Genomic DNA, 12503 nt, shown 5'->3' with positions numbered 1-12503 from the left:
CTCTCCCTCTTCATCTCTGTCTCCTGGTCTCCCTGGCTTCCTTCAAGTCCCAGCTAAAGTCCGTTTTCTACAGGAAGCCTTTCTTGATCTCCATTAATGCTTTTCTCTAATTTATCTTGCACATACTGTATTTACACGTAATTGCATATTGTCTCCCTCATTGAATGGCGAGCTTCTCGAGAGCAGGAACTATCTTTTGCCTCTCTTTGCATCCCTGGAACTTACCACAGAGCCTGGCACATTGTAGAAGTTTCATAAATATTTACTGATTGACTCACTCACAAAATCAGTGATCACACGCAACAAAAAAGAGTTATTGTTAACAGGCATTTCAATTTATTTTTATAAGCCATTTGCAGATACAAAGTGCTATGCATTATGAATATAAGTGCCACACCAAAGAAAGTGTTTTTGTAGTCCATAACCATTGTCATTGAATGCCTGCTTAACTAGATTTTGAAAAGCATGCAAAGATAAATATAACAAAGGTAATACCTACAAAGTATACATTTAATATGATTTTATCACCCACAAATCTGTTCCCTTTGGTTCTTAAAACAATCTATAAAAATAATATCCTTGATAAAACAGGCTGCCAAGATGTTTCTTTAAATTTTTGATAAATATAAAATCATAGGTACTACTTAACTTTAAAGTAGAAATTTGCCCATTATATATATATATATTAAACCTTGCTGCCAAGTTATTGTCAAAAAATTAGCCTTCAAATATCTTTTTTGTAGATGTCATGTGGACACATGCTAGGCAGATGTCTTCATTTCATGGGCGATTTATTAAAATGTCCTTTAATTCAATGATACAAGCTAAGAGGATGACACATTCACTGAAGGGCTGAGAAAATGAAGATGGGCAAATTTAAAAAACAAGCAATAGGCTCCCACAAAAAAAAATGTTAAAATAAAAACTATGACTCAACCTGAAAGGGGAAGTGCCCTCCTTAACTCTGTCAATGCTCATTGCCATCAGAGGCATCATTGCTATGGCACTGGTCATTTGGGGCAAGGCTGGAGAAAATGGTGGTGGCCAGTTCAACTTTTGATCTCTAAATCTGCTTTATATGGAATAGTTAGTTTTCTTCCTGTGACTAACATTAGCATATGCATTGACTATTTGATTTGTAGCAGAATTAGCAATTTTACATAAGATTCTTTTAATCTTCAGTAAGAAAGCTTAAAACTAAATATTTCTAACCAAAAAGCTTTCCTTAAAGAACTAAATGTTCTCCAAAAATGGCATTCATCTTGGTTTCCATGTGTCAGAATCACAGAATCCACTTGGCTAAAAGTAAAAAGAAAACAACAATTAGATATATTGAATTCATTATAATTCTCTATGTGCCTATAATTAAAAGGCAAACACATTAATGCATTATGGGAACATATCAAGACTAGAAACACATCCTCTACCATATGGTTTTTAATCCTGTGTAATCCTGTGTAGTCAATCTTCTGAACATATAATTCTGAGTTTGAAAAGGGAGGGAATTTAAAAAAAGTGAGCACTTCTGGCTCTTTGAGGAAGGCCTAGAATCAGGAAGACCTGAGCTCAAATTCAGACTCAAATATTTATTAGTCGTATGACCCTGGGCAATTAACTTAACCTTTTCTTTAGTATCTTCAGCTATAAAATGTGGATAGTAATAACACTTACCTACTAGGGTTGTTGTGAGAAGCAAATGAGATAATATAAAGCATTTAGCACATTGCAAGACACATAGTAGGTATTTAATAAATGCTTGTTTCTTTCCTTTCAAGAACTACTGGTTCTGGACAAATAGAATATATGCTTATTGGGGAATCAGAGATTTATTAGATACTTGACATATTTTAGAGGGCATCCAGGGGGCAACATTGGGAAGAAAATTAAATATGGCTGGGAAAAGCATGTGAAATAAGGGAAAATTTGATCAAGATTTGTTCCTTTCTCTGTGGCATTTATGGGCTGAGAAGTCTGGAAACCACCACAGCTGCCAGTGATTCATTCTCCTGAAGTCTGCTCTGGCTGGTCTGGGATGCAGGGTTCTGGGCCAGTGTAACTCACAAAGTACTTCGCTCCACTTCCAGCGTGGTGCAATAAACCTTTCCTGTTGGCCTGCCAGGTTACCTTCAGCAGGAGATTTGTTTCTTTCTGCCACTTGGGGGTTCTGTAGCACTAAAATTTGTTTAGTGTCATTTTTTATAGGTATTAGAGGTGGTTGTGGGCGGGGGGGCCCTCAAGCAAGTTCCTGCTTTTACTCCATCATCTTAACTCTGCCCTGATTTGTTCCTTTCTTGAGATAAATTTTGATAGCTTGCTAAATGGTGTTCTAAATTTTCTACATACTCAATTCAGGCCTCTCAGACCCTGGTTATTTGGTTAGTCTAGATGTTAATGTCCCAAGTGCTCTATGACCTATGATCCTTTGGATAAAGTTAAGTTCCCTATTCTGGATTCTTTGATCAAATTACTGTTTGACATACCATCAGCAAAGAAAGAGAGAAACTCCATAGGAGAAAATGTCTTTTATATTGCATTGTTATCTGGTTTCTAACTCCTTTGTACCTCTTCCTTTTTAAATGAATATAAAAATAGAAAGTTGATACTGAATTTCAAAGATGTATCTCATCTCACAGAATTTTATTACAATAATATTTCTGCATAGCAAATATCTTTAAAACTGCTTCCCAACTCTTCATGATTTATATAGTACAAACATAAGGGACCCTTTCACATAATTTATGTACATAGGGAAAGGGATTGAAATAGGGATTGGACCTGTGTTTACACTGGTAGAGGAAACTCCCAGAAGGCATGAATATAGGTTCCACTGATGGAATCCTAATAAAGCTGCCCTCAAACCCAGCCACTACACCCCACCCCACACACACTCAATATTCTCACTTCTTCATATATGCCTCAGTATTCACTAGAACAGGTGTGTCTACAAACTCATATTCCTCACGGAACAGAAGGCATGTCCATGTGATGGGATCCCAGTCACTACCTCTAGCTAGCCACTGCCCCCAGACCCATTCCTCATATTTCCCACAGAAATAGCAGGTATGTCCATGCATTCAATAACAACCACATCCATCTAGTCCCAAGCAGGATGTGGATGCCAAAACAATAGAAGGGACTTTCCCTAAGTAGGTATCTGAAATACAATAGTAAAGAGCTGACCTAGAGTGAACTTATGACATAGAGGCTTATTATAATATCATTATCATATATATACATATATATATATATATATACACCCCCCCCCAATGTGTTTTTCTGTGGGTAATCACATGTGCAATTCTACTGTGGTTGGGACCCCTCCCCTATTATCCAATCCCTTAACAAACCCCTCCCGTCTTTTTAATATTCATAATTTCTGTTATGCAATTGTATCTTTGCCCTATAAAAATTCATCTTGCTTTTTCTGAAGTTGCTGGTTCCTCTTGGAACTTAGCCCACTTCATGAGAGGTGTCAATCTCAATAAATGCCTGTATTTGGATTAGAGGTGGTGTGATTCTGAGTTCTTTGAGAAGGTTCCACTAAAACACATCATGAAACCTCAACACCATCACACCATCCAAACCAATTCTGCCTTACATAAATTCAATTCATGTGCAAGTCAAGAAATTGTGATGTCATTGCCTTCAAAAATGAAGAGTGAACGTAGGAAACTCCTAAGTGAGGAAATTTCCTCTACCAATGCTTGTTAGCACCTTCTCTCTAATTTATACTCTTTGAGAGTTGCCTAAAAACTGAGGTGCTTACCCCAGTTCCCATAGCCAATACTTTTCAGAGGTGGGATTTAGATCCTGTTCTTCCTCCTCTGAGGCTGACACTCTCAGTTAATAAGTTATAGTACCATGGGGTTTTGAACTTATGAAACATAGATTCTTATGTGTGGAAGGGTTCTCAGAGTTTCTCTAGTCCAAGCAACTTGAGAGACAAGAAACCAATGTAGGCCCAGAAAATAATAGCACTTGTATATATTTCTAGCATAGTTCAGTTATTGACTTATTGAAAACTCTCTCCTTTCTTTGACATGTGTTTTGTTTGTTTTTGAGACTGGGTTGCCTTTATTTTGCCTAAGCTGACAGTATGGCCTCTACTGACAGACTTGACCCCAGTGCTGATCAAGAAAGAAGCTTTGACCCTTTTTCTTTCTGACATGGGCTGGCTTGCATCTCCTTAGGCAGCCTGGGGACCCCTCACTCTTAGAGGATCACCATATTGGTACTAGGCATGGTGTGGACACCTGACATGCTTTAGACCTACTGTATCTCAGAATTTCCAAACTCAAGCTATCCACCAGTCTCAGCCTCCCTCAGTAGTAGGGAACAGGTTTGTGCCACCACATCTGGCTGACAAGTATTCATTCAACCTCTTCTTGAAGACCTCCGGTTACATTAAACTAATCACCTTTCAGTTCATTTTATTCCAGTTTTTAGGACAGTTCTACATTCTTAGGAATTTTCTTCCACACACTGAAGTGAACTCTTTGTAAATTCTTCTCATTGGTCCTAGATCTGACCTCTGGGGCCAAATAGAACAAATATAATCTTTCTTCCATATGACAACCCTTCAAATAATTGACTACAAAGATCACTTATGGAAAGACAAATATTAGGGCAGCTAGGTGGCACAGTGAATAGAGCACTGGCCCTGGAGTCAGGAGGACTTGAGTTCAAATCTGACCTTAGACACTTAACACCTTAGGCAAGTCACTTAACCCCAATTGCCCTCCAAAAAGCCAAAAAAAAAAAACAACTTTATAACAATAATTTAATATTTCATTAACTTCATGATCTTTTTAATAATAACGAGCACTTTAGTTATAACTGAACTACTTTAGTTATAACTGCACCATGCCTGGAATGACGGTGCACACCTATTCTTCCTGCTGCTGGAGAGGCTGCAGCTGGCAGATCATTTGAACACAGGAATCTAAGCTATAGCAAAGTAAGAATGAGGTGACTGCACTGTCTTGGCATCAACACGATGGGCCTCCAGGAGGAACGAACTAGTTCAGGTTGAAATGAGCAAGTCAAATTTCCTGTGTCGATAAGGAGTAGGCTCAGCCCCCTGAGTGGTCCCTGGAGTTCCAGCTCAGGTGAGATAGGAAGACCTAGTTTCAATTAGTCAGTCAATCAATCAAAATTGTCCTATACCAGAAGTATCCAGAAATACTATTATAAGAGGTCATTTGCTGCTAGTGTCATTGATTGTAGGGTCAATGAATAATGCAAAGAATGATTTCAGGGTGGAACTTCCATATCTTTCTGGATAATTAGCTAATGAAGTCACTATTATAGTCAATAAACTGAATGTTTTACAATGCTCAATACTGAAAACTAGCAAGCATTTTAACTATTTTTTACACATAAGCTAGAGTACTAAAACTATCCACTTAAGGTATGATGTGATCTCCATAGTAATTTTGCCTAAATATCTTTACTAATAATATTTAGCAAAAATTTATTAATATTATTATAATAATTTATGTCATTATAAACACTCTACCCTCAAAGATCTATCAGTGTTTACAAAAATGTCAGTGTATTACAAAGCTTGGCACATACCTACAACCTTGGAGTAGCAAGGCTCACAGTGTACAGTATGTTTATAGATCCAAATACTATCACCAGCTTCCAGGTTTTCCAAAGGCTGCTTGCAAATTTCACACTAAAGAAAAACAAAGAAAATTTAAAATGCAAAAGCTCCTATTGAAAAAGAAAATCAATTTCTATCTCCCATAAAGTAAGATATCAAAACCTATGTAGTCAGTTAAGAGTTTTTATTTAGTTCATAGACAGGCAGGTATAAAAGCAATCAGGTTACTACTTTTTTAGCCATGAACACTGGAAAGAATCACTTAAAATAATTTAATTATTTTTCAATTATTTAATTTATTAAATAAATTATATAAATTTATAATTTAAATTATATAAATAAATGAATTATTTAAATATTAATTAATGTTTAATTAACTTAAAACAAAATAATCACTTAAAATTAATGAGTTGAATTTACCACAACAATACATTTATTAAGCACCACATATATGCAAGACACTGGGCTCAGTCATGGGTATACAAAAATAAGAGAAGACAGTTTCTGTCTTCACAGATATTACAATCTAATGTAAAACATGCACATACATATAGTGAAGGAGAGATTTGGACAAAGTTTTCTAGAAAAATATATGGAAATAACCACTTTTAGCTAGAGGAGAATCAAGGGAAGCTTCGTGGAAAAAGTAGTGCCTGAGCAGGGACTTAGCCCAGCTGAAAGAATGTCAATCAGTAGATATGTGGAAGAAATACATTTCAGACCTTCTTCTTCTACTCAAATGCTGGAAAAATGAGGTGGTGAAACAACTAGTAGTATAGTTTGGTGACAATATAGAGTACACAAAGAGAAGGAGTGTGAAATAAATCTAGAAAGATAGATTGGAACTAGATTGTGGTAGGTCTCAAATGCCAGGCTGAAAAGCTGCCATTTGTCTAATAGGTCATAGGGATAGTGAGAGCTATTGATTTAGGAAGATTATCCAGGCAGTTGTATGGAGAATGGTTTAAAAAGTAGGGGAAATTGGAAAGCAGATAAACAAAGAGTAGTTAAGACACTATTGCAGTTATCCAGGCAAGAGGCAATGGCCATAACTTGGGTGGTAGCATAGTGAATGGAGATACAAAGAGAAATGCAAGAGATATTATTTATGATTCTGACAGAATAAGATATGAAAACTGATGAGATGTATGTCAAAAATAACTTTGAGATTCTGAGCCTGGGTGACTGGTGAAATGGTTGTGCTGTCAACAAAAATGAGAAATTTGGGAGGAAGGGCAAGTTGGGGTGGGGGGGAATGATGTGTTCATTTAAGACATGTTGAGTTTGAGGTAGCAACAGGACATCCAGACAAAAATGGTCCAGTATCCAGCTGGATACCCATTACTATAGCTCAGAGAAGGGATGGGGCTAGATACCTATCTGTCTATCTGTATCATGCCACTTACACAGATAGATAAATAAATGAAACCATGGGAAAAGGTGAAATCTCTAAATCAGAAAGAATAGAGAAAGAAGAAAAGAGAGTCAAGAATGTGGCCTGGAAAAATACCCATTGGATGGGAGAAGGAATACCACTCAGCAAAGGATAGGCAAGAACAGATAGCTAGGGTAAGGGAAGAAACAGGAAAAATAAATGTCCTGGAAGAAAAATGAGGCTAAATATGGAAAAGGTGATGTAACCAACAGTACCAAATGCTATAGAAAGGTCAAGAGGGATGAAGCCTGAAGAAAGGCTCTGGGAATTAAGAAACAATTGGTGACTTTGGAGACTGCTGACTTTTTAAAAGTAGAGTGGTACAGACCAAAGTCAGATTTCAGGAAATTGAGGAGAGAATAGATATTGAGAAAATGAAGACAGCAAATGTAAACTACCATTTCCAGAAGTTTAATAGTGAGGGGAAAATGAAAAATAAGACAGTAGCTTGGGGACAGTCAAGGGAAGGTATCTTTTCTTTTTTATAATAGGGAAGATCTAAGCATCTTGGTGGGGGGTAGAAGAGAAGACAAGGTTAAAGATGGAAAAGAGAAGGAGAAAGCTGGAAGAAGAGGGAAGGAGGGAAAGAAAAGAAGAGGGAATGAAAGAGAGAAAATAGAATAGAAGAATAAAAGAGAGAAGAGATAGAAAAAGAAGAAATGAGGGAGAGAAAAAAAGGAAAGGGAGAAAGAAAGCAAAGGAAAGAAGGGGAAGAGAAAGAGGGAAGGAGAAGAGAGGAAAAGAAACAGGGAGGGAAAAGGAGAAGAGAATAGAGAAAGGAAGAGAGAGAAGACAGAATAGAGAGGAAGAGAGAAAAGAAGCATGAATAAGAGGGAAGATGAAAAAGGAGAGGAGGAAAGGAGAGAGAAGTGGGAAAGCAAAAGAGAGAGAAATGAAGCTAGATCCTGGAAGAGTCAGGAGAATGAGATTATGAGTATAACTCTGAGACTGTAGGAATGGAGACATACTCAAGGACATAGAGAGATTGTAAGTTGTGGAAGAGAGATAAGGAAGCTCAAAATAGACTCAGCCTCAGTAAAGCAGTAAGAAAGAAAAGGTTGGAGATTAAGGTTGGGGCTCAAGGAAAGGAGGAAAGCTTTGAAACAGCTCCTGTAGGGAGAATGGCAGCATAAAGGAGATAATTTGTACATGATATTTCCATATGGACAGTTATAGAATAAATACTGTACTAGGGGAGCATTATCCTTTCAATAAAATGCAGCAATTTTGTGGGGGACTTTTCTAATTATACCAAGTATGTAGTCTTCACATTCCACTGTACAAACTGCCAGGGGGAAGCTTTTCCCTAATGTTAACATAATATCATGTATATATAGTATATCAATGTCTTTCATGTTTGGAAATGAGGCTGAGTCTAGCGCTATCCATTTATATGGGTACATCTCAAAAGACTAATGGAAGACCAGCAGGCCTTTCTACACTATAAACATGTCAAGATCACCCTTTGATTTGCAGCCCTAGCTACTAAGTGTATGGTTTGTTGCACTGCATGGCTGTGTTTCTAAGCCACATGGTCCACCCAATGTCTTGGCTCCAAATCAGCTTCTCTATTTCTGCTTATTGTGGGAAGAGAAATTTATCTGCCAGCCTTTGATTATGGGACATATCAAATCCCAGTGCATTAGAAGGTAATTAGGTGCTAGGTCACTGAGGACCACTCCTCAAAGGAATGGATGCCTTGAGTTAGGCAACTAAGTATAATTAATTATGCTGTTGGAATCAGGCTGCTGTGAAAGGATCTTCTGTAATGATCTCTGAGGTTAAGGATCCACTGACTGGTTTTTCAAGAGCCTCAATGACATTTTATGGTCACACTGCTGAATATGAAATTTTGAATTTGCATGGTTCCTTTTCTATAGTTTCGTCATTTTTTAATATCACGATTACTAGGATTCTTTAAAACATTGGAGTCATTTCTATAAATTCAACTGTTATACACTGACCACACTTCTACAGAATTGAAAAGAGCCAGGAACTGTCAAATGTCAAATATACATTATTAATTGTTTCCAAGGGTATTGAAAAACTAATACCTACAAATCTTTGAGAGCACTAAAAAGCATATTTAAGCAATGTATTATTAATGAAGACAATAGCGGGGGTTTATAAGGCCTCTCACTTCCTTTACATGTGTTCCCCAAAAAGCAATTATTTTTATGTTATATATATCCAACCAGATCATGCTTAATATCTCATCTAGCCATCTAGTCATCTACATGGCCCCATTTTTTTTTATGTGTTCTGTTTTTGCTATGCTTTTTGCCACTTAAAATTGCACCTTTTACACCCAACTAGTAGAAGTCATACCCCCAGGCCTTGGGGTAACTAATTCATTCAGCTTTGAAATTCCTGCTGAAGGAAACAATGAGGAATTTCTCCTCAGTGAGGTGTTGATGAATAAATGAGTGCCAACTCACCAACTCAACTATATCCAGCCAGTCCTAAATCATTCCATTCTTTACACCCCATCTAGTCAGCCACCTGGGTCACCTTGCCATCTGCTCTACCACTAAAGGCCCATCTATCTCCTCTCCCCATGTTCTATTTCCTGCTCTAGACGCAGTCATCAGATCAATACTAACACTTCTTTCTGGAAAAGACATGTCAACCAGCTGCCCAGTGGATCAGCTTGTTATTCTCCTGACTCCTCCCTCACCACCATTCATCTATATGTGTTGCCTGTCCACATTCACCCACCAGCCTTAGAATAGAAGCTTGCAAAGGCAGAGGTTGTTTCATTTTTGTGCTGGTATTCCCATTGCTCATTTAGTATAGTAATCACTCAACATGCGCTTTTTCATTCATGCCTTGATTATTCATTGTCAAGTAAACTTATATTCTTTTTTTAAAAAATGAAGCTCTTCTTACTTTGAAGCAAGTTGAATGACAGCAAATCTGTAGTTCATCCAAGATCATTTTGGTATTTGAGCCCAGGGGCTTTCGGCAATAGGTACACATATCCTTTTCAATGACAGACCTGTGCAAACATGAACAATTATATAAATGTGAGCATCTCCATCTCTTAAATGACAGATTCATACATTGCACTGACAGTCACCTTTAAAAAATATATGGTAATGATGTGATGAAATGTTAGCCTTGCTATTTTGAGAAACTTCGCAGTCCAGAAATTGCCAATATGAATGCTCCAGACCACCTGCTGCTATTATATTATCTCATTGACTTGCTAATTACTTCAAGATGATGGCAATGTAATAACATGAGGGAAAACCACAACTTAACAATTCAGTAGTGGTGAGGAGGGCACCTAGAAAACTCAACAAGAGGTTCACCTTTTGATAGTAACACCAGGAGAAATTGCTTGAAAGGGGCTGGCTTGGAGCGAATCAAATGGCCACATACCACATTTATGAATCTTGTAATTCCCAAGATATGGAGCAAACCAAAAAGAGAAACACTTTCAAGAGGGTTTTCAATTAATCAAAAAGGTTTGAAGTTTTTAAAAGGCTACTAAAGGAAAACCAGGGATATTTGTGGAAATTCTTAGTTTTGAGGAATATGGTAGGGAGGGAAATAAGCAGCTATCAATACACTTTCTTTAATGCTACAAATAAGAGTACTGGAATGGTTTTTCTAAACATGGCAGGTATTCACTTTTTATGCCCCGAGAGATTACAATTCTTCTATGAATTTGGGCACACAGCCAGAAATTTTATGTTAATTTTGCATGTGTATTTACGTATTTTTCTGGTTTTATGTATGCAGTCATCTCCCAATAGACCACAAGCACTTAAAGGTAGGGAAGCAGCTTTATTATTATTTTTTAATAATTCTTCATAGTACCTATGACACATAGTGAGCCAGCACTCATATTGTTTAATGATCTAAAGTCCTAAAAGCCACATGCAGTATAGGTAAATAAGGAGAATCACCAAACATTCTGTAGGATTAAGAGAAAGCTACTTAGGATATTAATAGGAACACTCTTAGGGCAGAGGCTATGTCCAGCCATGTCAATAATAGGCATACAACCATGAAAAAGACATTAATTTGGGAATTTATCCAATACCAGTATCACACTATAAACCAGGAGTCTTTAACACAGCATTTGGAGCATAGTAATTACTTAATAAATACTTCTTGATTGATTAAATAATTGGCTGCTCCTTCTGTCATGCCAGCAAGAAAGAGGATAGAACCCAACATGTGATTTCATTGGTATGGAGATTCCTGGATGAAGAAACTCCAACTACTAATGAATATTAGCACTTTCCCCTTCAATGTTTTGTTAGTATACTGAGAAGTCAAATGACTTGCCCAGAGTCACATAGTCAGTATGTGCCAGAGGCAGTTTTCAGACCTCTGTGTTTCAAGTATGGAAGCCAGCTCTCTATACCACCCTACCTCTCAGGACAGAGAGCATGATGAGCTTAATTTGTTCAAATCTGTGCCATAATGACAGAAATTAACTTTTAGCAATAGGACAGTATTAGACTTGCAAAAATGACAAGAAGGGGAAATGTGTGTTGTGCACAGCTTGTCTGGCACTGAAGATTGACAGGGCCTTGGCCACTCTTGCCAAAAGTTGCTGACCCCTATATAGACCAGAAATCTTCGGGGGGGGGGTCGGGGCAGCTAGGTGGCACAGTGAATAAAACACAGGCCCTGGAGTTAGGAGGACCTGAGTTCAAATCTGGCCTCAGACACTTAGCTGTATGACCTTGGGCAAGTCACTTAACCCCAATTGCCTTGCCTCTCCAAAAAGCAAAAAAGACAAAAAAAAAATCTTTGGTGAAAAAAATTATAGTTTGACATTAAAGGCCCCTTACAATCTTCTTCTAATTTGCCTTTCCAGACTTATTATCTACTCTTCTTCACATACTCTGTGTTTTTACCTAACTGGACTATTAGCTATCCATGAGACTGTGAATTCCTTGAGAACGAGAGCTTTTTTCTCTCCTTTCTTGGTATCTGCATTGCATAGTACAGTAACTGGAACATAGTAGGTACTTAAAAATACTAGTCAACTGGCTGACTGACTGCTTTTGACTCACCATAACACACGTGCATATAATTGTAATATAATACATGCTTACCTATCAGAGGTTGAATAAACTGTTTGTATATATTTTCCAGTGACACTTTCTTCATAGTCATGCTTTGGGTATTTGCTATAAACAAACATAATACAGATCTATGAAACATGTTCACCCTGCAAGGTATCCTGCAATATTGAAAGTGCATGAAACTCTAGTATTGGTCTGCGCATCTACACACACGCACACACACACGTAGCGAGGGACTAAGAGAGAGAGAGACAGAGAGACAGAGAGAGAGAGAGAGAGAGAGAGAGAGAGAGAGAGAGAGAGAGAGAGAGAGAGAGAGAGAGAGAGAGAGAGAGAGAGAGAGAGAGAGACAGAGAGAGAGAGAGAGAGAGAGAGAGAGAGAGAGAGAGAGAGAGAGAGAGAGAGAGAGAGA

The 12503-nt window shown here is 37.6% G+C and overlaps 1 protein-coding gene across 1 annotated transcript in view; it reads right to left on the bottom strand.

Annotated features, from left to right (window-relative positions):
- Nucleotides 1-313: 313 nt before the first annotated feature.
- Nucleotides 314-12503, bottom strand: part of SCEL (sciellin) — a 147051-nt gene continuing 134861 nt past the window's right edge. Inside the window, exons 31-34 of the mRNA XM_069062662.1 lie at nt 12122-12196; nt 9933-10041; nt 5578-5680; nt 314-1299 (exon numbers count right to left, since the gene is read on the bottom strand). Coding sequence (XP_068918763.1) covers nt 1283-1299; nt 5578-5680; nt 9933-10041; nt 12122-12196 — 304 coding nt within the window. The 3' untranslated portion in view covers nt 314-1282. The remainder of the gene's footprint in view (nt 1300-5577; nt 5681-9932; nt 10042-12121; nt 12197-12503) is intronic.

This window comes from Petaurus breviceps, unplaced genomic scaffold, assembly GCF_028583685.1.
Source record: "Petaurus breviceps papuanus isolate PSGF00001 unplaced genomic scaffold, PetGlider_PUasm1.0 90491, whole genome shotgun sequence".
Lineage (NCBI taxonomy): Eukaryota > Metazoa > Chordata > Mammalia > Diprotodontia > Petauridae > Petaurus > Petaurus breviceps.
This window is presented reverse-complemented; position numbering and strand designations above follow the sequence as displayed.